The 26,793-nt window shown below is 46.9% G+C and overlaps 1 protein-coding gene across 1 annotated transcript in view; it reads left to right on the top strand.

Annotated features, from left to right (window-relative positions):
- RERE (arginine-glutamic acid dipeptide repeats) overlaps nt 1–26,793 on the top strand; it is a 203,985-nt gene that overhangs the window by 121,099 nt on the left and 56,093 nt on the right. Inside the window, 6 exon segments of the mRNA XM_026715844.2 lie at nt 4,204–4,309; nt 5,762–5,858; nt 6,880–6,984; nt 20,189–20,237; nt 21,867–21,991; nt 23,688–23,787. Of these exon segments, the coding sequence (XP_026571629.2) occupies nt 4,204–4,309; nt 5,762–5,858; nt 6,880–6,984; nt 20,189–20,237; nt 21,867–21,991; nt 23,688–23,787 (582 nt within the window).

Here is a 26,793-nt window from a genome sequence, read left to right as displayed (position 1 = left end):
ACACTCCGAGATGCGAGATTCCCCACCAGCCCTGTGGTGAAATTCTATTATGAATCTTTCATCTGGATGGCCTCGGCTGTCAGGGCTTCGCTTTCCCTCCCCCTTCCTTTCCTTCCTTCCCTCCCTCCCTCCCTCCCTTCCTCTCTTTCTCTCTCTGCATTTGGCCGCCTAACCTACTCCTCCGTGTAATTCTGCCTCCTGTTACGATGCTTCACCTCTGATTAGCAAGGCCTGACCCTTCCGTACGCTGTTTTCCCACGCAAGCCAGCACTTGCCGGCCCTGGCGCTGAAGTGGGGGGGGGGGAGAGAGGAAACGAGGCGTGGAAGGGGCTGGACTGCCCTCCCCCCGCTCCATGCCAGGAACAGAGAGAAGAAGAAAAATAGCCAGCCCAAAAGGCCATTCCAGTTTATAGCTCTGATCTGTGATCTTGGGAATCCTGCTACGAAATGCAGGATATTGGATGTTGTGCCTGACCAAGGTGCCTGAAGCAGATAGGACGGGATGGGATGGGATGCAGAATAGAATAGAATTAGAATTAGAAGAGAATTAGAATTAGAATTAGAATTAGAATAGAATAGAATAGAATAGAATAGAATAGAATAGAATAGAATAGAATAGAATAGAATAGAATAGAATAGGTGTAGGAGTAAGAATAGAATTAGATTAGAATAGGAAGAAAATAGAATAGAATAGAATAGAATAGAATAGAATAGAATAGAATGTAGAATAGAATAGAATAGAATAGAATGTAGAATAGGTGTAGGAGTAAGAATAGAATTAGATTAGATTAGAATAGAATAGGAATAGGAAGAAAATAGAATAGAATAGAATAGAATAGAATAGAATAGAATAGAATAGAATAGAATAGAATGTAGAATAGGTGTAGGAGTAAGAATAGAATTAGATTAGATTAGAATAGGAATAGGAAGAAAATAGAATAGAATAGAAATAGAAATAGAATAGGAATAGAATAGGAATAGAATAGGAATAGGAAAATAAGAATAAGAACAAGAATAAGAATAGAATCAAGTTAGAATAGAATTAGAATTAGAATAGAATAGACCAGAATGTAGAATAGGTGTAGGAGTAAGAATAGAATAGGATAGGATAGAATAGAACAGAACAGAACAGAACAGAACAGAATAGAATCGGAACAGAACATAGAATAGGTGTAGGAATAGAATAGGATAGATTAGAATATCATTTCAGATAAATGGTTGTCCAATCTCTTCTTAAAAACCTCCAGCCCCTGCAACTTCTAGAGGCAAGTCGTTCCACTGTCAGTTCTTCTCACCGTCAGGAAATTCCTCCGTAGTTCTAAGTTGCTTCTCTCCTTGATTAATCTCCACCCATGGCTTCTTGTCCTGCCTTCTCAGGTGCTTTGGAGAATGTCTTGACTCCCTCTTCTTTGGAGAAGCCCCTGAGATATCAGAAGGCTGCTATCATGTATCCCCTAGTCCTTCTTTTCATTAAACTAGACGTACCCAATTCCTGCAACCATTCTTCATATGTAAGGGAAAAGGGGGGAAAAAAATAGAAGCATTGATTTCAGATTCTTTTAAGCCCAGTAGGAATTTGGTAATAAATACAGCCTCCACTTTTTACATTGACATAATAGTGTATGTTAGCCATTTCTATGGCAACAAATCTATCTACTCAGCAAAACCCAAAGTTAAAGTTTGGCTGTTTTCTTTTTCCCACCTCAAGCACAAAATCCAGAAGGGGTTTCCAAGTGGAAGCAAAGTTAAGCTGCGCTTCTTGATTAAGGCAGTCGATTTTAGCCGTCTCTGCTAATTCCATCAGGTTTTTTCAGCCAGTCATCCATTATGGGGATTAGAAGTATCCCGCGGTCTCTATTCTCCAGTCGAAACCCTAGAATGGAATACACACCTCTCCCACCCTCTGTTTTTTTCTCTCTCTCCTTCCCTCCCTCCCTCCCTCTCTTCTCTTCTCTCTCTCCCTCCCTCCTTCTCTCTCCCTCCCTCCCTCCCTCTTTCTCTCTCTCTCTCTCACACACACTCCCCCCTTCCTGTCCCTGTATTTGTGAACCACCAGCTCAATTTACTTCCCTTGTGCCATTCTTTCTAGTGGAAAACGGGTCCTTTCCACCCCGAGCCCTGTTGCTATCTGACATCCTTCAGCAGGAAGAATTAAGCCCGGCCATCAAACCCCCAGAATTCAAATTTAATTACGGTCCTTTCTCTAGGCTGGAGTGATTCAGCGGCGGAGTCCCTTAAGCCCCTTTGCCCCCTGCCCCCCCGCAGTATTTTTCTCATTTCGACCACCTTTCAAAATAAAATAAAATAAAAATAAAAACCGACGCCAGCCACGCAGCGTTGCAAGCAGTTTGTAAAAAGTCCAACCCCGATTATTATTATTTTTCCCTGACACAATGCTGCCGCTGGCTGGATTTTCTACTGTATTACATGTCCATCCCCTCCCCGCCCCCTGCAAGAAAAGAAAAGAAAAGAAAAAAGAGATCTGAGTGGTATAGTAGCCGGATGAAGGAAGGACAGAGAAGAGAACTGATGCAACTTGGAGCTTGGGAAGGACAGAGGAATAGAATGAAGCCCCGTTACTCATTACGAGCGAAGTCAGTGGAGCTGCCAGATGCGCTGAAACTTCTAGCCGGGTTATGAACTTACCCACCGCAGCGATTAACTTAACAGCAACATTGGCGAGGCAGGCTGGGAAATGGGGCCAAACTCACTTAACGAATGTCTCCCAGAATGGCAGAAATTTTGGGCTCAGTGGTGGTCGGAAGTCAAGGACTACCTAAGTCATGGCTACTATGGCAGGAATCTGCTCCCTGAAAACTCTTCTGAATGTTGCCTGGTGAAAATATCCATTTCTCCCCCATTTTCCCTGGGGCAAGCACTAAGAAGCACGTATGGCATTTAGATAACAGATAATCAGAATTGGAAGGCACCTTGTAGGTCATCTAGATCAACCCCCCCGCCCAAGCAGGAGACCCTACAAAATTTCTGACAGATGGAAGTCCAGTCTCTTCTCGAAAACTCCAGGGATGAAGCTCCCACAACTTCCGAGGGCAATTTCTATTCCATGGCTTGATTGCTCACCCTGTCAGAAAATTCCTCTTTTATTTCCAGGTTAAATCCCTTCTTGTTCAGTTTCCATCCATTATTCATTGTCTGGCCTTCAGGTGCTTTGGAAAGTAGCTTGACCCCCTCCTCCTCTCTAGGGCAGCCCCTCAAATATTGGAAGACTGCTATCCTGTCTCCCCTGGTCCTTCTCTTTACTAGACTAGCCAGGCCCAGTTCCTGCAACCGTTCATCGTATGTTTTAGCCTCCAGTCCCCTCATCATCCTTGGTTGCTCTTCTCTATACTTTTTCTAGAGTCTCAACCTCTTTTTTTATAGTGTGGTGAACAAAACTGGACACAGTACTCTAGGTGTGGCCTTACTAAGGCTTTATAGAGTGGTATTAGTCTCTTTCTTGATCTCGATTGTGTATCCCTCTGTTAATGCAATTTAGGATTGCATTGGCTTTTTTGGCGGCGGCTGCACACTGCTGGCTCATATTTAAGATCTAAGCAGCTGAGAAGATTATACCAGATTAAGTCAATTAATCTAAAGCCCGTGTCAGGCTACAGAACTTTTCCCATTCACTCAACTAGAATGAACTTCTGAAAACGTATCAAAAAGAAATCCTTTATTGAGATGAGACAATTCGTGGTCAGGAAAAAAAAAAAAAAGGAAGGAAAAATAGCAACTATGTATCCATAACTATGTTTTTACTTATACCTATTATCTTGTAAGCAATTGACAAATAAAAATAAACAAGTAAATTAGGTGAAGGCACAAGGCAGGCAAGTTGCATGGCGTGCATGCCAGGGATGGGGTGAGTGGGCGGGGCGGGACCAGCCCGTGGTCCGATTTGTTGGTTCTCCGAATTGCGGAGAATCGCAACCACCGGTTCTGTAGAACTGGTCCCAGCAGGTAGAATCCCACCCCTGAAGGAGAGCCTCTGCTACGTGTCTGTGCAATGCTGTGTGTCGTCCTTACGCATTGTTGCCACCTTGGAGATCTCTCTTTGTTCTCCTTTCCCTCCCCTCCTGGGCCAAATAACCCAGTTATCGTGCAGCATGTCGCCACATCCGCCCACAAGAGCTACGCGTCAGCAAGCCAGCTGATCCCCGGCTGCCTCATCCCATCACCGATTTCTCCTTCCTTCTCTTCCAGAGCAAACGGGACCACCTCCTCATGAACGTCAAGTGGTACTACCGCCAGTCCGAAGTCCCGGATTCCGTTTACCAACATTTGGTCCAGGATCGGCACAACGAAAACGGTAAGGCGGGGGGGGGGGAGGGGAAGTCATGGCTGTACCTCTGAGTGGGTTCTCTTCCCTCTCTTTCTGCTCTTGGCATTCAAATTCTATTTTTACCTTTGGAAAACACGCAGAGGTGGGTGGTGCATTCCCAAGGCTGCCAGCTTGTTAAGTGTTAGCTTTCCAAAGCGCCTTCCTACCTGTTTCCAGCCACATGGAGAAGACATCTGGGAGAGGAGGAGGAGGAGGGGAAGGGGAAGAGGAAGAAAAAAGGAGGAGAAGAAGAAGAAGGAGGAGAAGGAGAAGAAAGAGGAGGAGGAGGAGGAGGAGGAGGAGGAGGAGGAGGAGGAGGAGAAGAAGAGAGAAGAAGAAGAATTAGAAGAAATTAAATTAGAATTAGAATTAGAATTAGAATTAGAATTAGAATTAGAATTAGAATTAGAATTAGAATTAGAACTAGAACTAGAATTATTCCACATTTGGGGAAGACCTTTTCCCAGTCCTGCTCTTTTCCTTTGATCGTAAGAACTGGAACAAGAACTTCAAAAGAAAAAGGGAGACGCCATGTTTTATGAGCTGGTAGTTTTCTCTCGAACCGCCCGATGACTTTTGGGGAAAGGAAGCTCCACGGCCGAATCTCTTGTGGGCCTTTCAGTTCCCAACACGATGGGTGCAAAAGGAAGCCGTTGGGTCCCAAAGGAAACCTGAGAAAAGTAATCTGGGATCCATACCAGAAGTGTCAGGCCTGCCCCAGTCTGATCCCTTAGGAAAGAAAGACCCTCAACTCCGTTTGGTTGAAGCGAAAGATTCTGCGGCAGAAAAGTCAGGCTAGACCCGGGTTTCTCACTCATCCTAGCCTTCCCCTCCACATACACAAATACCCCCTGACCAGTCCATCTTCAGCCAATTGAAACCTGCTGAAGTATTTTGAGAATGCAGAGAGATTTGGGGTTAATCCACATTTCTTTCTCAGGGAGCCTGGCCTTGGATGCCTGGTACAAACCAGTTCTGAGCTTATGTGGTCTTTATCACCTGTCATTCGCCTCTCCCTATTTCACATCATACACACACACACACACACAGCTTTATTGCCCATCTATACCCCACCCCCCGGCCAAACTAGCCTTTGATGGTGAGATGCTTGTGAGGTGCCAAGCCAAACCTGGCAGACCTGATGTAGAGTGACAGCATCATAACGGCCTTAGTTCAGGTCCAGCTGTTTTCATTACCGGCTGTTCTGGCTTGGACCATCTGTCAAAGATTTATTTTTATTTATTTATATGTATATAATTATATTTTTATTTCTGGTCTTTCCTTACACCTCTTCAGATCCCAAGCAGGATCTTCTCCACGAACAGCAAAATTTTGGCCTCTCCTTTTAGCTCTAAACACGATAACTGGCTTTTTGGGGACTGGCTAGAAATGTGTGGACTGCTAGAGGCACCACTAACTCTGTGGCTTTTCTTTCCACAGATTCTGGGCGTGAGCTGGTTATCACAGACCCCGTGATCAAAAACAGAGAGCTTTTCATTTCGGACTATGTTGACACTTACCATGCTGCTGCCCTCAGGTGAGTAGCTAAAAACCCAGCCCAGAGATGATTTTAACAGAATACCGAAGTTGGAAGGGACCTTAGAGGTCTTCTAGTCCAACCCGCTGCTCAGGCAGGAAGCCCTATATACCATTCCAGACAAGTCACTTGAAGTAACCTGGGATTTCAGCGGGTTGCTAAATTGTATTCGAACGCTTCAATCAGTAGAAACGAGTATCCCATTAAAGTTCTTCCTTTATCTGGGTCAATATATTTTACAAACAATTCTGATAATGATATTACTATTTGATATACCATTACCGTACATTGTTCACTAAGCACTTAGGGATGTTAAAGAAAAAAAGATAAATAAAATGACCCCGTTTCCCTGAAAAATACGACCTACCCTGAAAGTAAGGCCTAGCTTGATTTTTACACATGCGCCCAATATAAGCCCTACCCCCTAAAATAAGCCCTAATTAAGATCACGCTCACTCCAGACTGCTCAGGTGAAAATTAAGCTAGGATGGTGGAGCTGCCTTACTACTTATCTTAGGATGGTTGTAGCCAGGCTTCACACACCCCGACACCTGCCTTGCCGACCCATTTCTTCCGAAGCCGGCACGGCTTTCCTGAAGGCCTCTGGAGCTGAGAACAAAGCTCAGGATCGATCCAGAGCTCAGTTATGGGCTCCAGAGGCCTTCAGGAAAGCCTAGCTGGCCGAGAAGAAGCTCCTGAGGGCCTCTGATAGCGAAAAGGAGGCAGGGGGGCTGGGGGCAGTGTTGACACGCGCAAAGGAGGTTAGTCAGTGGATGACTTCCCCCGAAAATAAGACCTTGTGCCTTTTTGGTGGGAAAAAACATGTGTGACGGGGTCTTATTTTCGGAGAAACAAGAATTTTAAAGAATTCTTCCTTTATATATAAGATTCGGCATCTCTCTTAGAGAGAAGATTTTTTTTAAAAAATGTGGGACCAGTTTTGAGGGTTTTTGGGGTGTTCTTTGTGAAGTAAGCCGTGATTCGCCTAATCTGATATTTCTTTTCCCTCCCTTCCTTGCAGGGGGAAGTGTAACATCTCCCATTTCTCCGACATTTTTGCTGCTAGAGAGTTCAAAGCCCGCATTGACTCCTTTTTCTATATCCTGGGCTACAATCCAGAGACAAGGTAAGCAGCTTTTACTTCATTCCTTGAGAAATAATTCACATCCCTGCACAAGACCATCCTCTCTAGTTGAAAGGTCTTCAAACTTGGCCAGTTTAAGACTTGTGGACTTCAACTCCCAGAATTCCTGAGCTCTAACATGACTGGAGGAGGAATTCTGGGAGCTGAAGTCCACAAGTCTTAAACTGGCCAAGTCTGAAGACCCTCCTGCTGTATATTCTGCCATATTGGGACTGTTGGTGAGTCAACAGCAGGTCGGAGGTGGAGCTGCTGCGGAACAGGTATGACAGTTGCTCTTAAAAAAATTATGATTTAAATCGACTCTGTGTTTGGGCAACTTGGGAGTAAGGCTGCAAGATAATGGCCCCTCCCTTAAGGGATAAAAACCAGCCTGAGAGACCGGAGTTCTTTGCAGGAAGCAAAGAAGTTCTTGCACTTCAAGCCTTGTGGAAGTTCAGACTATCTTGGTTTGTGTTTGAAGACTCTTTGCTTGGAATATTTCTTGGCAACTTAATCTAGTGTTTTGGGCAGCCTTGCACAACTTGGCAAGGCTCCTTCTTATCAGAGACAATTAGTTTTAATCGCCTTTTAACCGTGAATTAAACGGAATTCGCAGAGAAGCATTAAAAGGTTTTGCTTTTATCTCTGTTTGGTGTTTGTTTACTTGGAACAAGGTTTGGGTCAGAACAGTATGGTTTGAAACAACACTAGTGTTTTGAGTTCAGATTTAAACCTGTCGTCCTGCTGTGGAGATCAAATTGATCGATAACAAATATAGCCAGGGCCTTTTTGGTGGTGACTCCCTTTCCAGGTCTCTCAGCAGAACGGACCTTCTCAACAAAGTCTTCCCCCCACAAAACAAGGCTGTTTCAGTTGCAATTCTCTCTGTGGCTTCATTGTCACATCTGAAGGTGGTTTTTTTAAAATCCTTATTGCTGTTTTCAAATGGCGTTTCTCCTTTGTTGGGACCTGCCAGCGGTTGATGGAGCTGGCAGCAGAGTCTGATAGTAGCGAGGAGGTTGGGGAGGAACCTGGCCTGGTTCTGGAGGCCGAGGAAGGGCCGGACGAGGGCTCTGCATCAGAGGCAGGGATGGGGCCAGGGCAGGCTGGCAGTCAGCTGCACCCTTTGGGTTCGGATAGCAGTGAGGCGGGGGAGCTTCTGGAACCGGTTCCCAGCCTGCGCATGCGCAGGGCTACCAGAAGACCAGAACAATTGGGAAAGCAGGGCCGACTCAGGAGTAAGGCCAAACCTCAGAGATGATTGGCCCCTCCCATAGGACATCAAAGAGGAGCGAAGGGGATGTGAGCTTTTGCAGGAAGCAATTAGTTCGTCGGTCGGTTCAAGCTTTGAAAAGTTTTGTTTGACTCTGTGTCCAGTTTGGCCTTGCCCCGCGTTTGGCAGTTAGTTCTCTGGAAGCGCGATAAGGCGGGTGTTTATCAACATTCCCTTGAAAGGCAGCCATGGAAGTAAAAGAGGTTTTGCCAGGACTAAGGTTGTGTTTTATGCTTTCTAAGGAAGCCTAGATCAGAACACTCCTTTGGTTCGGTTTCTGAATCGCCATCCTAACATGCGTTGGTTTTAATTTCCTGCTTTGGCTGGAAAAAAAAAAAAACAGCTCGTAGCTTGAAGTGAGGCTCAGAATTGGAGGTGGGATGGGTGGGTTACTGAATTGTGAGGGTGCAGCACCCCCTGGCTTGTTGCAAGCTCGTAGAACTACCTGGCACCCGATCCCGTATTGCAACCGCCATGTTGGCAGAGGAATGGAATAGGATAGGATAGGGACAGGGACAGGGACAGGGACAAGGACAAGGACAAGGATAGGATAGGATAGGATAGGATAGGATAGGATAGGATAGGATAGGATAGGATGCTTAATAGAATAGAGCAGAGTAGAATAGAATAGAATGCAGAATGGAATGGAATGGAATGGAATAGAATAGAATAAAATAGAATAGAATAGAATAGAATAGAATAGAATAGAATAGAATAGAATAGAATAGAATAGAATAGAATAGAATAGAAGAAATAGAATAGAATAAAATAGAATAGGAGAAATAGAATAGAATAGAATAGAATAGAATAGAATAGAATAGAATAGAATAGAATAGAATAGAATAGAATAGAATAGAATGTAGAATAGGATAGGAGAAAGAGAAAGGAGGGTTGCAAGACCTTAGCCCTTCGTAGAAGAGGGAACAACAGCTGGGGCGTCTGGGGAAGTGGCCAGAGCTCCCGGGAGGACCACTGCGAAAGGGAACAAAATGCCAACCCTTCGAGGTAGGCCAAATCAAGGAAGAGATCTCACCAAGTTCCAACAGGAATGCTATTTTATTGTTGGAGGCACTGTAGCAGAACCAGTAGTGGGTCTGATCTTTCTGATACGGCGTAATTCAAACGGGGGGGATGTTCGTCTCTGGATTGGGTAAAATGTCTTATAATGCTTCACTCGGTCCTTTCCGTAAGATCAGCTTGTTTTCCTTTCCATCCATCCTTATTCTCACAAGTCCATGTTTGAATCGATCTAGAACTTCCTTCCTTCCTTCCTTCCTTCCTTCCCTCCCTCCCTCCCTCCCTTTCTGTCTCCTTCCTTCCTTCCTTCCTTCCTTCCTTCCTTCCTTCCTTCCTTCCTTCCTTCCTTCCTTCTTCCTTTCTTCCTCCCTCCCTCCCTCCCTTTCTGTCTCCTTCCTTCCTTCCTTCCTTCCTTCCTTCCTTCCTTCCTTCCTTCCTTCCTTCCTCCTCCCTCCCTCCCTCCCTCCCTCCCTCCTCCTTCCTCCCTTCATCACTCACTCAGACTGATTTCTTACACGTCTTGGCTTCAGTTGCCCTGTTGCTCCCTCCTCCCTGTTGCCCCCCCTCTGCTCCCTCCTCCCCCAAAGGGAGCATCCTTGGTCCTGGCCCAACCCGGTTTCCACACTCCCCTCGGGGAACCTTCCCCAGACCGTGCACTGAAAACCTTTGGGGAGGGCTGCAAAGCTGCTGGCCATTTGCTCGGGTCATGCCACCAAGCTTGATGTGTGTGTGTGGGGGGGCTTCTGAGCATGTTGGATTTCAGTGCCCACTGACAAACAAACACACAACCCCCCTCAGCCTTTAGGGAATGAGCCTGTCTGGAGGGCCCCGGTGAGCAGCTTCCCTTGGTGGAAAAGCAGGATATAGATCCTGGCCTTCTATTTATAACTTGACTTTTGCCTCTGGAGCCCTCTGGCAGGAGGGTCTCCCTCCCAGGTAGGGGTGTGCGTGTGTGTGTGTGTGTGTGTGTGTGAGAGAGAGAGAGAGAGAGAGAGAGAGGGAGAGAGATTTTCCCTACCCCTGCAGCCTCTCTTCCTCCTTCTCCCCTTTGCATGGAGGAGCCAGACCGTTGCCCGTCTCAGACTCCCTTGCCAAGGCCCCACTTCCCTGCACACACTAGCTTGCTAGGCGAAGCAGCCGCCGCCAGCCGCCCTCCTCCTCCTCCTCCTCGTCGCTGCGCTTGTGCTGGGCTGCTGGTGGTGCTGCAGCCCTCCCCCTGCCTCCGTTGGCGGTGCTTTATTTACGGAAACAGGAGGAGGAGGAGGAGGAGGAGGACGAGGAAGGAGGAGGAGGGGGGGGGGTCACAGCACATGCTCAGTGCTGTCAGTCTTTAAGGGCGAAGTTTTTGCGTCCTGCGTGCGGGTGCCGAGGTCAACGCACGAGCTCGGGCGAAAGCTCTGCCCGGGTTCTACCTCCTGAGAACTGCATGGGCCTCCATTTTGATTAGTTGGCTGGGGAGGGGGCGAGGAGCAGGCGGACTCTCTCTCCCCCCTTCCTTCTGCTTCTTCCTTTTTTTCCTGGGGTTTTTATTTTTGGGGGGGTCTTTCCTTTCCTGGAGGGCCACAGAGAGGCGGCAAGGTCAGGTAGCATCACCGCAGCGCCCCCGGCCGAAGCTGTCACTGTCATGGATGACCTGTTTGGCCCCTTCAGGTAGGCAGACCGGGGTAGCGGGCGGGGGGGGTAACATATGGGGATTGGAGGGGGGGGCTGGCCGGCCCGGGAGGAGGGATTGGTCGAGAGGGGCTTCTTCCCACCCCTCTTGCCTTTCCCAGCCCTGTTTGCGTGTCCAAGGATGGGACTTGGCAGCTGCCAACGTGCCCGGCAGCTCCTTCCAAACCGTCCCTCTCCCCCGCGGCTTTCCTCCTCTTCCTCCTGCCAGGGGGCTCCAGTCAGCCCCCCCGAGCCCACCTGCTCCGTCCCGGTTGCAAGGGCTGGTAGGAGGAGGTGTGTGTGTATGGGGGGGGTCCTCCGAAAGGGGCGGGAGGAGGCTCCGTAGAGCCGTCGCCATTGGCTGCCGGTGCAAGAGGGACGGGACGATTCTTGACAGCCCAACATGCCTGTCTGCTTGCTTGCTTAGCTGGCTGGCTGGCTTGCCTGGACGGGCTCCGGAGTGGAGGGCGGCGGGGGGGGGACTTGAGTGGGGGGGAGGCTTCCCCCCCTAGAATTGGGGGTGGGGGGGGAAAGTCCTCACGAGACCACCCATCCCGTCCCGAGACAAGTAACTTAAGAGGCAGCCAGATTGTTACTGTGGGGTATTGATCCTGGCGGCTTTTGGGGGGCTGCGTGGAGTTGGGAATGTTTGGGGCAGCTAACGAAAGCCAAGTTTCTAGTCCTCAAGGCGAAACTTTTAAATCGGGAGGTATAGCTTTGGGACCAGTTACCTGGTGGGTAGGTAGGGCTTTAGGATGCCGACGTGTTGCGTCCCTCTCCTTGGCTCCTCTTATATTCTCTTCCCATCCACCGTGACGCATCTTAAATGGAGTTATCTATTATTATTTTTTTGCAATTGTCCGGATATATATATATGTGTGTGTGTGTGTGTGTGTGTGTGTTTGGGGAGAGGGAGAGAGAGAGAAAAGAGAGATTGCCTTCTTTCAAACGCTAATGTATTTTTGCTCAAGATTTGCTGTTAGCTCCAGAATCCAGACGGTCAGAAACTGAGTTGAGGTCCAGAGCGGGGGGGGGAAGGGGGAGGATATTTGGGGAAGGGATCCAAACTCTTGTTCCTCCCTCCTTCCCCCATTTTCTGCAACCACACTACTTCTATGTAACCCTTTTCTGCGTCGGGATTACTTTCTTTTTATGGCTAAGCCATCCCGTGGTTTGCTTTGCTTCGGCAGGCTGTGTGCGCTCATTGTGGCTTCGCTCCCCAAGCCATTTGGTTTAGCAAGTGCGTGAGCCCAGGAAATGCCACGGCAACCGTTTTTTTGCCCTGACCATCCTTTTTTGCCCACTTTCTGGCATCAACTCCGATGAAGTTGGTCACATCCCGCGAACGGGAGGAGAGCGGGATAATGAGAGAAGCATTCGGAAAAGCGGGATTTTTATCCAGAAGGATACCTGCGACCTGGAAAAGCCAAAATCAGATCTTTTACCTCCTCTGGCTAATTCTGATCATCTCTTTTTGGGGAGAATTTTGTTTCATAACCCTATTTTGTGGGTGGGGGGGTTAAATGTCACCTGTTTTGTGTTGGGGCGAAATTAAAATTCATCCCGAAAGCAAAATTCCTGGCTTTCAACCAGGGTTGAGAAGCGAATTTGCGGAGAAATGGAGGCTCAAAATTATTCCAATTTTGCAGAAGATCAAATGTTGGTCTCTTTGCCCCCCTCTCCCCCCCCCCAAAAAAGTGGGGGGCTCAGGAAGACCAACAAGGTCTGTATGGACAAGCAGTAAAATTTTGCACAGCAGACGGCTTATAGTTCCCGATTTGGATAAAGTATTTGTTTCATTTTATAATTTAATAACCGTAACGTTTAGTGTTAAGGAGGCAATGGTTGCTTCATTTCCAACAACTTTACCCCGGAATAACACCGGCCACAAGTAGGTTTAGTTTCATCCTTGTGCATTCAATCCTGAGGACAGTTTTCATCCAGGCTGATGCCACGAAACACCCCCCCCCCAAAGGAATTCCTGCATATTTGAAGGAATCCCATTCCCAGAATTCCTCTGGGAATCTCCCACCGTCTGATGTCCAGATTGCTCTGCTTTGCCGAAATCCTGGTTGGGGATACAGCACGCTTGGCTTTTGCGTTGCTGGTTGTGTCATTGCAACCCCCTAGGAAAGAAATAGAAAGAAACACAGATAAACACACAGAGAGAGAGAGGGAGAAGGTTGTGTCGGCCTCAGTTTCTCCTCCTGTAAAAACGGAAGCGTTTGCACGTCCAATGCGCAGGCCAGGTGTGGGACCCACAAGGTTGCCATGCAGCCTGGATGGGGCGGGGAGGGAGAAACGGGGGCATCCTTGCGTCGTGCATCCACCGTTCGGTCCCTGGGAGCATTCCAGCACTGTATGCCAACAGACAGCAGCCGGGAAACCCCCTTTCCCCACCCCCACCCCAAGAAACGAGGGTCTCACCTGCTTCAGGTGAGCCCCATCGCCTCAGTGTTACAACGGAAGCATCGGTGTTTGTCGGTTTGGCCTCTCTCCCTCCCCCCAGGATTAAAGGAGGCTGCAAGCTTTCTGGGCCTCTGCTGCAGACTTGGTGGACCCTTCTGTGAAATGGGCCAATTGGGCCCAAGCTCTCTCCCTGCTTCCCAAAACGGGCTCAAGGAGATTTGGTTGACCATTGGCGATCAAAGCTTCCTGCCTCCTCCCCTTTAATTCCCCTTCCCCCGAAAAGCAACCCCTCCAGGTGGAGTGCCCCTTCCTCTTCACCCCTCCCATGTCCCGGTGGGAGGGGAGGCCCTCCCCTCCCTCCCTCCCTCCCTCCCTCCCTCTCCTTTTTGATATTCCTTTTGCGGCCCAGCCTGTCCAGCCCCCGTGGTTATTTGATAGGCGACAACGTTGCCATGGCAACAGGTTGCTTCCTCTTTTTTTTTCTTCCAACCCCCCCCCTCCCTCTCTCTCCCTCCCCCCTCCTCCCCCCCATTCTCCTCCTCCTTCCAAAGCGGGTAGGCTGGGGGAAACATCTTGTCATTATATTTAATCCGCTGCGGCTGGAGAAAAGGGCTGAAATATTAAGTTGGGGGTTGCCATGGCACCACTTTTGTGGCATCGCTTTTTTTCCCTCCTCCCCCCCTTTGGTGTTGGATTTCGCATCCCGCGCCCACTCTTCCGCCGAAACCCCTCTCCCGCTTCCCTCTTGTTTTCCTCCCCCGCATCCTTTTCCGCGCCCCCAGAATGAATGAATGAACGAATGAATTAATTAATACGTCAATTAATAAATCCTGTGCATTTCTCTACGGAGACCGCACCAAAAAAAAAATTCCTCTCGCGGTTTTTAAAATAATAAATAATAATAAATAAACAAACAATAGTTTGTCTTACTTTATTTGTCATTGCACCTCGTACAACAAAATAAATTGACCATCTTCGATGTCCATTATAAGCTATAAAAAAATAAAAACACAAACACACATCCTTCACGCCTTCTATACATTGAATTGGAACCCCCGATATTGCATTAATATTGCACTAATAATAATAAATAATGCCTCTGGTTTATATCATCTCTCTCTCTCTCTCTCTCTTTCTTCTCTCTCTCTCTCTCTCTTCCTCTCTCTCTCTCTCTCTCTCTTTCTTCTCTTTCTCCTCTCTCTCTCTCTCTCTCTCTCTCTTCTTCCTCTCTCTTCCTCTCTCTCTCTCTCTCTCTCTCTCTCTTTCTCTCTCTCTCTCTCTCTCTCTCTCTCCTCTATTGGGAAAAATGGCTTTTCGTGGTGCTGTTTATTGTTTTTCAGTCCCTTTGAAACTGTCCCAGGTGGGAAATTAGTAAAAGCATTTGGTTTTGGGGTTTGTTTGTTTTGTTCGTGGTGAGTCTCTTTTTTTTCCCCCTGTTCCTTGGCTGATGATGGCTGGTGGGGGTGAAGTCCCAGGAGCTGCGAGTTCGAAATACAGCGCACCAACTCTGGATGTGGCTCGGCCTGACCTCATTTCCCAGATCAACCGATTGGCCTCGAGGTCGAATGATCCGTCTGGGATCACATCAGGGCCAAAAGATGCTGCCCACTACCACAAGCTGCAACCCCCACCCCTTCACCCCCCCCCCCCGTTTTCCTCTTCCACAATTCGTGCCAGGAAAGCATCTACCTGCGAGACAGGTCTTCATCTTCCGTGGCACCTGCTGAGAAAATCAGATTGAGGTGGTGCTACCTGAGCTGGCTTGCTTTCTGAAGGCAGACGTTTCATTACCCAACTAGGTAACATCATCAGTGCCGGAGTAAGTGAGGAATGAGGTTTGTTTTCAGCTTCTTGCCCTGTTAGTAGTGTTGAGGGAGATGGCCTTAGAGGTTCTTTAATTTGGGCTGTTTACTGATGGCTCTTTGGCAGTTTCTTGACTGGGATATTGTTTACTTGATTGTTGGTCTGATGTTAGTCTTGCAGTTACGCCGATCGTGGTGCTTTTTGTTCTCTTTTGGGTTGGTTGCATAATGTCTGTGGGTCTAACGATAGCGAATGTTCCTTCCTTCTCCTATTTCCCCCCACGACGACAACCCTGTGAGGTGGGGGAAACGTCATCTCCTTCCCCCCGTTCCCTTCACACATGCAGATACAACAGGCCTCTTGCCGTTCTCTTGCCGTGCTATTTTTCCTTCCTGCGTGCATTTCCCACGATGCCCGCTCTTCCTCCTCCTCTTCCAGACCCATCCAGCTTTCTCTCTTTCTTTCTGCCTACAGGCATGGGACTGCATCCCCCAGCATCCCCAGCCCGACAAGGTGGCACCAGCAGGCATTTGAGGAACACAGAATTAGCCTGCCCCCTTCTCTTCATGCATTCCCCCCACCCCCCAAAGTTGGAGCGCTTCCAAAACACTTGAGAAGCAAAACGTGACCCCTAAATCTGGGCACATCCTTCCTGGCAGGAAATGTTACAGGTAGTCCTCATCCTTTAGGACTACGCTTGAGTCCGAAATTTTATGTTGCTAAATGAGAAATTTGTTAAGAATGTTGGTTGTGGTTCGTCGGCAGCCTGTGCAGACGGCAGCGGGATCGGAAGGTGGGGAAGAACGGGGACCAGTCTGGGAGTCTGGAGAGGACTCAGATGAGGGTCCTGCATCCGATGCAGAGATGGGGCCAGGACCATCTGGGAGTGGGGTGCTGACTTCGGAGCCTCCGGAGTCTGGCAGCAGCGAGGCAGAGGAGCCAAGGGAGCCTGTTCCCAGTGCGCGTATGCGCAGAGCTGCTAGAAGGTGAGAGCAGCTGAAACAAAAGGGGCGACTCGGGAGTAAGGCTGGGAGGTGATTGCCCTTCCCATCAGGTATAAAGGTGCAAAGTCGTTCCCTCTGTTTGGTGCGGACTTTGTACTTCGATTGGTTTTTTTAACAGTTAATTTAGCACTTTAGTTGTTGACAGCGATTCAAAGGAGAGAAAGGTGGGTGCTTATCTCGGGGGACTATTTACGGGCTGGGAATGCACATAATTCCCTGCGTTGAAATAAAAGAAGAGTTGTTTGGACTAAGTGTGTGCTTAATTACAGTCTCAGGAAACCTTGGTCAGATTGCCCCGATTTACGACGTTTCTTGCCATGGTTGTTCAGTGAATCACTGCGGTTGTTAAGTTAGTCACACGATTGTTAAAGTGAATCTAGCTTCCCTGTTGCACGTCAGAAGGTCGCAAAATGAGATTGCATGACCCCCAGGACACTGCAACCGTCATAAATGCGAGTCAGTTATTAAGCATCCAAATATAAATCAGGTGACCATGGGGACACTGCCCCAGTTGTAAGTGGACATCAGTCACTTTTATTCAGTGCCGTTGAAACTTCGACCAGTTACTAAGCGAACTGTCATAAATCAAGGACTACCTGTATTTTCCAGGGACCTTTCCCAAAAAAACAAATAAATCCTAGTTTTTCCCAGCCTTGCGAATACAAGACATCCTGTTTCTCTTTGGAGCACGTCTCATTTTGCTTTCGCTTATTAGCCCAGGTGGGGAGGGGGCGGAGGTCACGTCTATGAGAACGGCGGTGCTAAAAATGCAATGTAACGTATTTTATTTATTTATTTATTTATTTGATTTGTCAATCAATCACAAAATAATAGGTATAAGTATAAACATGAATAGGAATACAGGAAACAGGTACGAATCAATGGGGACAATAGGACAGGGACGGGAGGCACGATGGTGCACTTATGCACGCCCCTTATAGATCTCTTAGGAAAGGGCTGAGGTCGTTATAGAATATAGAGTTTAATGCATAGACTATATAGTTTTATACCTGATTTTCTTTAGATAGATAGATAGATAGATAGATAGATAGATAGATAGATAGATAGTTATTTAGTGCTAACTTTATACTTTTTGATTTACTGACCGGTATATTTGAATTACTGATTTTATTAATATTAACAGATTATTAGCTATTATTAATAATATTACTATTAACTGTCAAGCATTAACCGTATTTATCATATTGATTGTACTGGCAAGAAAACAATGATGAAATGTATCGACATACTTTTTTTATAGATATATTGGTATAAATTTTCATATGTTAATTTTCAATAAAAGTTTTGTTATTTTTATTTTTTTTTTAAGAAGGAAAGGGGTGAGGTCAATAGTGGATAGTTTAAGGTTAAAGTTTGAGGGGGGTGTGTGTTTGAGGATGTAACAACGGAGTCAGGTAGTAGTGCGTTCCAGGCCTTGACCCTCTGTTGCTGAAGTCGTACTTCCTGCAGTCATAAATGCACCAGAACACATCACCATAAATGCACCTAAATGCAATAGGACACAATTTATATGCTCCCTTGTCTCTCGGCTCCATTCCTTCCTCGGCTCCAAGGCAACATCTAAAAATCCCAGCCTTTTTTTTTTCCATCCCTGCCGAAGAAGATCACAAGGAAAGGGGTGTGTGTGTGTGTGTCTTGTTTCGTTTTTGTTGTGTGGGGGTTGTTTTTTTGTGTTTTGCTTGCTCTTGTCATGTGAGGCTTTCCTGGGCAGAGAGCCATTGTCCCCGAAGGTGTCGGGGAAGAAAAGGCCGGCGTGTTTTTCCTCGCTCTCAGCCAGCGGTGGAAGAAAAGAGACAGACCTGAAGAAAAAGATGACATTACACCTAGCTTGCTTGGTCTGCGGGAACATCGGTTTCTATTCTTGCGGTGGCTTTTTATTTTTTAGCCCTCCTTCCCTCCCTCCCTTTCTCCCTCTTTACATAATAATCCAGCTTTCCCCTTTCTTGCCTCACCGTGAATTTCCAGAGAGAGAGAGGAGAGAGAGAAAAAAATAAGACTGGAGAGTTGCTAACGTTGCCATTTTGAAATCAATCCGGCATAGCACAAGAGAAAAGGGGGTTTTTCTCACCCCCCAAATTAAAGGTTGGTCTGGTGCTAGCAGTCGGAATAAATAGATATTGCAGAGGGCGGTGAGCACAGCACAAACGATCGTGGGCTGTTCCCTGATACCGCTAGATGACCTCGCTAGGGCTCGCGGCCTTAGAAGCGGAAGGAGATTAGGGAAGCATCGCCAGGCGCACCCACAGGCTGAAGAAGAGTTTCGACCCATGGGCTGTCAGGGCTCCTGAACGGAAAATAAACTTTCCTGTCAACATCGTAGGATAGACTTGCAGGCTGGCATGTTATGCCACAAGGTCACATGGCGTCATAAGATTGAGACCGGGTTAGGGGCTTCGGTCCTCTCTGTGAGTTGTGTTAGGCGGGGAGCGGGGGTGCACGAAGGGAGGCTCAGCCACTCTCACGGTACACATGTTGTACTCCGACGATAAAGATAATAATAAACTGGCCTTGAAGCATTAAGACCTTTTTCCTTGCCGCTGGATTTCGTGCAACTGAGGCAGAAGGCCTGGGGCAGGATTATTTCTTGGGTTTAGAACGTGGGGCTTCGAAATGGGGGCAGGAGGTTCACTATCCGTAGAAGAGAATATTTGTAACTCGGGGTTAAACTATTGGGGGGGGTCTCGGTGCTCTCTGAGCCGTGCGGGTTTGCTTGCAAGACGTTTCGTGACCCAACTCGGGTAACATCATCCATGCAGGGATGTGAGGATCAGTGCATGGATATTGTTCCCTAGTTGGGTCATGAAACGTCTGCAAGAAAGCCAACAAGCTCAGAGAGCAAGGAGGAGCCCACAGTTGAGTGTCTGCCGAACCAAACGGAAGAAACGTGATCTTATTTAGGAGTAGCAGCTTTCGGGTCAGAATAGATGACCCCGAACAGTGACCCCCAAGGACAGATTGGTCATAATGTTTCAGTGGATCTGCTCTAGAACCCTTCCCCTTCTTCTACCCTCTTCCTCTCCCTCCCTATCTCCCCCTTCCCTTCCCTCTTCTTCCTTTCCTTTCCTTTTCCTTTCCTTCTCTTTCCTTTCCTTTCCTTTCCTTTCCTTTCCTTTCCTTTTCTTTCCTTCTCTTTTCCTTCTCTTTTCCTTCCTTTCCTTTCTCTTTTCCTTTCCTCCCCTTCCCCTTCCTGAATGTTAAAGCCCAAGGATCATGCGCTGTTCCCCATCACCTTCTAACCAGCACATGTCCACCGATAGCGGCTTCGTTGCACCGCTGTGAGCCTCCTTGGGAAGTAACCTAGCTTTCTCCTGTTCCAGTGACATGTAGCAGGAGGACGATTCGCTCAAGCGCTGCTCATGGGACATCTCTAGCATTCCTCCAGCAACACAGCTCCTGTGGGGTGAGGGCTTCTGGGAATTGTAGTCAGTTGACATCTGGGGGGGCTGCAGCTTTCCTGCTCTTGAAGTAGAGGATTGTTGTGGTTAGCCAGCAGCAGGTGCGGAAGGTGAGGAGAGCGAGGACTCAGGTGAGGAGCCAGGACCCCTAGGGAGTGGGCTGCTGCCTTCCGAGATTGTGGGGGCTGACAGCAGCGATGAGGAGGTTCCTGAGGAGACTGGGCCCAGTGCGTGTGCACACAGGATTGCTCATAGGAAACAGCAGTTACAACAGCATGGGCGACTCGGGAGTAAGGCTGCAAGGTAATGGCCCCTCCTTCAAGCAGATAAAACCCAGGTGTGAAACGAATGTTCTTTGCAGAAGGCAAAAACGTTTTGAGACTCCAGCCTCGTGGACATTCCAGTATCCTGAGTTTGCATTTGAAGATTCTTGTATTGCAAATCATTTCTTGTCTGTTGTCTTTTTGTCTCGCACAGTGTGGCAAGGCTTGTGCTTATCACAGCTAATTATTTTGCAGAAGCATTAAAAGGTTTCTGTTCCTTTTGGATTGTGTTGGATTTGTTGGAAAAGGGTGTGGGTCAGAACGGCCCAGTCTGGGTGATCTGACTAACCCTTCTGTGTCTTTAATTTGCAGGAGGCTGAACAGCACCCAAGGAGAAATCCGGGTTGGGCCCAGCCACCAGGTAAGGTTGCCCCGAGCATCGCATCACTGTGCAGTTTCTACACAAAAAGCCATTGCACCCATGGTAGCGTTTGAAGGAAACGGTGTTGGCTGGTAGCCTAATTAACTCGTTCGTAATATTCAACTTGATGCCACATAACAGATAATCAGAGTTGGAAGGGACCTTGTAGGTCATCTAGTCCAACCCGCTGCCCAAGCAGGAGACCTGACACCATTTCTGACAGATGGGAGTCCAGTCTCAAAAGTTTCAAGTGATGCCAAACGACTCTGGGCAACCCTGTAGCGCAAGGGTGTCAACCACAAGGACCACTGGCCAGATCCAGCCCGCCATGTAGTCAGATGTTGGAAAATGTAAGAGGCCAGCCTGCGTCACTTCAGCCCTGGTCTACCCAGTGGGAAGAGGAAACATGCCAGCAGTTTGGGGAGTAGCGTCAAGCTGGCCACGCCCATCCTGTTGGCCACACCCACCTACCCCCCCCACCTCTGAGGTCAGCCACAGTCCTGATGCGACCTCAATGAAATTGAGTTTGACACCCTTGCCCCATAGTGCAACAGACATGAAAAACTTTAGTTTTAGCTTAGTTTAGTTTAGTTTTGATTTATGTTTATGTTTAGTTTTAGTTTTAGTTTAGTTTTAGTTTAGCTTTAGTTTAGTTTTAGTTTTAGTTTAGTTTTAGTTCCATTCAATTCAGTTTAGTTCAGTTTATTGTCTTGCACCTCGTGCAACGAAATTAAATGCCAGTGTACATTACAACTATAAAAATAAAAACACAAGCACACATCCTTCTCATTCTATACAGTTGAATCCCTGATATTGCATTAACATTGCAGTAGAATTCAACAGAGCTCCTGCCCTGGGATAGAAGCTGTTTTCCAGCCTATTTGTCCTTGTTTTTATTGTCCTGTACCATCTGGCAGATGGTAATAGTTCAAAAAAGAGAGACGGGGTGGGGGAGAGAGAGAGAAAGGGCACCCAGGATGAGATGGATTATGTAAGCATAGTTTCATAGCGAAGCACGGGTATCGAGCTAGTAGAATAGAGAATAGGAGTAGGTGTAGGAGTAGGGATAGGGATAGGATAGGATAGGATATGGAATGGGATAGGTTAGGATAGATAGGATAGAAAATAGGATAGGATAGAAAATAGAATAGAATAGAATAGAATAGAATAGAATAGAATAGAATAGAATAGAATAGAATAGAATAGAATAGAATATAGGATAGAACAGGAAATAGAATAAAGAACAGAATAGAAATAGAATAGAATATGGAATGGGATAGGATAGGATAGATAGGATAGAAAATAGGATAGGATAGAAAATAGAATAAAGAACAGAATAGAAATAGAATAGAATAGAATATGGAATGGGATAGGTTGGATAGATAGGATAGAAAATAGAATAGAATAGAGAATAGAATTGAATAGACTAGACAATAGAATAGAAAATAGGATAGGATATGATAGAAAATAGAATAAAGAATAGAATAGAAAATAGGATAGGATAGAAAATAGAATAGAATAGAATAGAGCAGCTTTTCCTTAGACTTTCTCAACTTGAAAAGTTTGTGTCAGGAGTCGGTGTGAAGGGAGGGGAGAAGTTCTCCGATTTATCTTCCGTCTTCTTTCCAGGCCAAGCTCCCTGAGCTGCAGCCCTTCCCTTCCGGAGATGGGGACGCGGTGACGCGTCACGAAGAGCTAGTCTGGATGCCCGGGGTGAACGATTGCGACCTGCTGATGTACCTGCGGGCGGCGAGGTAATCGCGAGTCAATCACGTTCAGAAATTGGCCCGCTGAGGACCTCGTGCAAACCCAAACCGACCGGGCGCCCCCTCTGCTCTTCCTTTTTAAAGTTGGACCCCTGCTTGGCGCATCCGCGCACGAATGCACCTCCAAAGCAGCCACGTTTTCTTCAGATTAGTGAGGAAGCTTGGAAAGCCTGGATCCATTTTCAGAAAGAGAGCTGGGCCGCACTGGGGTGTCTCCAAGAAGCCAGTTTCCCCCCCCCTTTTTGTTTCGTTTCAGAAGCGGGCACTGTCTTAGCAATAGAGCGTAGACTTATATACCGCTTCGCAGAGCTTGACAGTCCCCTCAAAACAGTTTACAGAGTTAGCCTTTTGCCCCACGACAATCTGGGTCCTCGTTTTACCCACCTCGGAAGGACGGGAGGCTGAGTCGACCTTGAGCTGATCAGGATCGAACTGCTGGCAGGGGGCAGAGTTAGCTTGCAATACTGCATTCTAACCACTGGGAATGAAGGAAGGAGGGAGGGAGAGAGGGAGGGAAGAAGGAAAGAAGATAACAATAGCACTTAGACTTATATACCGCTTCACAGTGTTTTACAGCCTCTTTAAGCAGTTTACAAAGTCAGCCTTTTGCAACAATCTGGGTCCCCAGAGGGATGGAAGGCTGAGTTGACCTTGAGCCAGTGAGGATCGAACTGATGGCAGTGGGCAGAGTTAGCTTGCAATACCACATCCTAACCACTGGGAGGGAGGGAGGGAGGGAGGGAGGGAGGGAGGGAGGGAGGAAGGAAGGAAGGAAGGAAGGAAGGAAAGAAGGAAGATAGCAATAGCACCTATATTTATATACTGCTTCACAGTGCTTTACAGCCCTCTTTAAACAGTTTACAGAGTCAGCCTCTTGCCTCCAACAATCTGGGTCCTCATTTTATGAACTTGGAAGGATGGAAGGCTGAGTCAACTGTGAGCTACTGAGAATCAAACTCTAGGCTATGGGCAGAATTAGCCTGCAATACAGGCAGCCCTCAAGTTATGACCACAATTGAGCCCCCAAATTTATATTTCTTAGTTAAGCATTTGTTAAGTGAGTTTTGCCCCATTTTATGACTTTTTGTTGCCACGGTTGTTAAGTGAATCATTGCCATTGTTAAATGAGTAACGCAGTGGTTAAGTGAATCTGGCTTCCCCGTGGACTTAGCTCATGAGAAGGTTGTAAAAGGGGATCCTGGGACCCAGCCGTGGTCGTAAGTATAAACTAGTTACCAAGCATCTGAATTTTGATCACATGCTCCTGCTACAAAGGTCGTAAGTAGGAATAACGGCCATAAGCCCCTTTTTTTAGCACCGTTGTAACTCTGAACGGTCACTAAATGAATTGTTGTAAGTTGAGGACTACCTGTACTGCATTGTAACCACTGCACTGCCACTACAGGGAGTCTCAACTTACAACCATTCATACAGATTCCCTTAATGGTAGCAAAAAAGGGTCATAAAATCGGGAATGACTCCATTAAACCCTGTCTCACTCAGCGACTGAAATTCTGTTCTCCGTTGTGGTCATAAGTCGAGGATTGCCTGTAATCCCTGCTTTAAGCTGGGCGGCTCAGCCTGGTGAAAAAAATATCCGTCAATATTGTTTTGGCTCTGCTTGCTTCGCCTTGAAGACTGGTTGTCACCTGCTGAAATCCAAATTTCCTTTTTGGCCTCAAAGGAGCATGGCGGCTTTCGCAGGGATGTGCGACGGCGGTTCGACGGAAGATGGCTGTGTGGCGGCTTCCCGGGATGACACCACCCTCAACGCACTCAACACAGTAAGCCAGCTTCCGCCTTTCCGGAAATAAACGTTTCAGACATTCTAACTGAGTTCCTCTGCTCCCTCCCCCGCCCCCCACATCCCAGGGGGTGTCAGCTTTAGAAGTCATATTAGGACCAGAAACTTCCACGCTGCCACATTCTTGAGCCTGGGAAAATGAGAAGGGAGGGGGGATTTCTTGGAGTTTATATGGTTAGACATAATAACATTCTTTTTCTAATTCAAGGTCATGTTATTTCGACACCTGGGTGAGGAGATACTTCAAGTGATCGGGGCATGTGATGAAATGATGGGTGCAGGGGGTGGAATTGTAATATTTTACTTATTGAAGGGAAACTCAGAACTTTCAGATTCGGGATTTCCGAGATGTGCCAGTTTACTACTCTAATAAAAGGAACCTTTGAGAAGATATCTCTCTCGGAGTTATTGGGGGGAGTTGAGGTTTTCTGGAACGCTGACAAGTGTCAGTGTTCCAATCAGTCAACTCCAAACAATCATTTCCTCAAGGTTCCATTTTATTAGAGTTGTCATATTGGCACATTTGGGAAAACCCAAATCCAAGCGTTCCGGGTTTTCCCTTCCCAAAAGAGAAATCAAAGACCCATCCCCTGCATCCATCAGTCCACCACATGGCCCAATCATATCTTGACATCCCTCCAGACCAGAGGTCTCCAAACCTGGCAACTTTAAGACTGGTGGACTTCAACTCCCAGAATTCTCCAGCCAGCATAGCTGAGCATTGAAGTCCACAAGTCTTAAGGTTGCCAAGTTTGGGGACCCCTGCTCCAGACATTCCTCTTCAGGTGCAGGGCGACTTGTCCTTGACTCTCTGAGAAAGGAATGTTGTTGTGTCTAACCTTCTACTTCACTAGGAAATCCTCCCCTCCCAGATTCCCAGGCCCTGAATGGGGCAGCCTCGAAGCTTTCAAGCAATAAAATGGCTTCCCAGGCTGACACGGGCTTCTTTGCAGCTTTTTAATGGGCCGGCCCCCTGCTCTTGTGTGGGACAAGAAGTCCCTGACTTCTCGGGAACTGAAATTGAGAGTTCAGTAACTTGTGATCACACCCTGGATTATCCCCTCTTAGGCGGTGCGTTTTTCACCTTGGGAATTGGGTTCTTTCGCTTAGGGGGCGGCTCGTGAATCCTCAGAAAAATAATCCCCAAATTATCTTTCTTTTCTGAATAGTTTAGACCCAGCAGTTCAGTTAAGCCAGACCAGCTCACGGACCTGGCTCAAACTTGGGGTCAGGGAAGAAAAGCCTTCCATGTTCAAAATGGGGGGATAGGTTTTCCCAAGGAGAATAGAATAGGAATAGGATAGGAATAGAATAGGAATAGAATAGGAATAGGGCAGAATAGAATAGAGTGGAATAGGAATAGGAATAGGAATAGGAATAGGAATAGAATAGAATAGAATAGAATAGAATAGAATAGAATAGAATAGAATAGAATAGAATAGAATAGAATAGAATAGAATTACAGGAATAGAATAGAACAGAGTAGAATAGAGCAGAAAAGAATAGAAAAGAAAAGAAACAGAACAAAGGAACAAGGAATAGGAATATAGGAATAGAACAGCAAAACAGACACAGAATAGAACAGAACACAAGAACAGAAAACAGAATAGAACAGAACACAAGAATAGAACTCAGAATAGAACAGAACAGAATAGAGAACAGAAGAGAAGAGATTGCGGAATAAAGGATAGGATAGGACAGAGAACAGATTTAGCAGATCAACAGAGTTGAAAGTCTCATTCTCCTTTCCCTCCCTTTATTTGAGGGTCTTTTCGGCAAGAGATGGTGAGTGGCAGCTTTATCCTCTATATTTATTACCTGTTGCCTTGGATAGGAGCTGGGGCTTTTCTTTTCTTTTTCTTTTTCTTTTTTGAAAAAAGGAAATATTAAGCCTGCCAGCGGCCACCTTGCCTGAAAAGGCCTCTGGAAAGACAGGTTGTCCAACCAGAAAAAAGTGGTTGGTTACCTGTTTTCTTTTGCTGGGAGCCCAAATCGGCCTGTAAAACTTGGACTTTTCCAGGGATCCGTCCCGCCTGGATTCTGATGCGCGGGAACCGCTTCTGGTTGCGCGGAGGGGCGTGTGGTGTTTAGAAATGATAATGGGGTAAAAAAAAAACGGATAGGCTCCATGATTCCTTATTATGGAAATACAATAAACTTCAGAGCGGCACTTCACATAAATCATTCCTGACAAAGTTCTTTCCCAGTGTTTTATTTATGGAATAACAGGGTGCTGTAACCCTCAGCATGATTTATTGTTAATTACACCCCAAAGGCACAGAGAGAACAAGGAAACCTTCCTTTTTCTTTTTTTTCCCCTTTTTTCTTTTTGCTGCAAAGCATTTATATTAAGCTGGTGGAACATTTCCTTCCTTCCTGGGTCAATTTGCCTATCGACATGGCTATATTTCCTTCCTGCCCTCCCCTCCTCTCCTCTCCCTTCCCTTCCACTCCATTTATTATTCTCTCCATTTAGCCTTTCTTCCAACCCTTCCCTCCCCTCCAACAACCCAGCATGTAATTACACGTAGTCCTTGACTTACAACAGTCCATTTAGTGACTGTTCCAAGTTACAGCGGCACTGGAAACAAAATGACTTACGACTGTTTTTCGCAGTTACCACAGTTACCAGCTGTGGCAAAATGGTTGTAAGTTTGGACGCGGCTCGCTTTGAACAACTGCCATGCTTGGCAACGGGGCCCCCAGTTGTAGGCTGTTCTGACCAAAGCTTCCCAAGAACGTAATTAAGCACACGCTTAGTCCAAACACCTCTTGTTTTATTTCAACGCTGGGAATTACGTGTATTCCCAGCCCGTAATGAGTCCCAAACAGTTCCTCAAGATAAGCACCCACCTTTCTCTCCTTGGAATTGCTGCCAACAACTAAAGTCCCAAATTAACTGTTAACAAGCCAAAACGAAGTACAAAGTCCACACAGAGCTTCAAGGTTGAATCCAACAGAGCAAACGATTTTGCTTCCTGCAAAG

This window comes from Pseudonaja textilis, chromosome 18 (genome assembly GCF_049901715.1).
Source record: "Pseudonaja textilis isolate UNSWEBS1 chromosome 18, rPseTex1.2, whole genome shotgun sequence".
Lineage (NCBI taxonomy): Eukaryota > Metazoa > Chordata > Lepidosauria > Squamata > Elapidae > Pseudonaja > Pseudonaja textilis.
The sequence above is the reverse complement of the archived record's forward strand: the minus strand, read 5'-3'. Positions and strand labels throughout refer to the sequence as shown.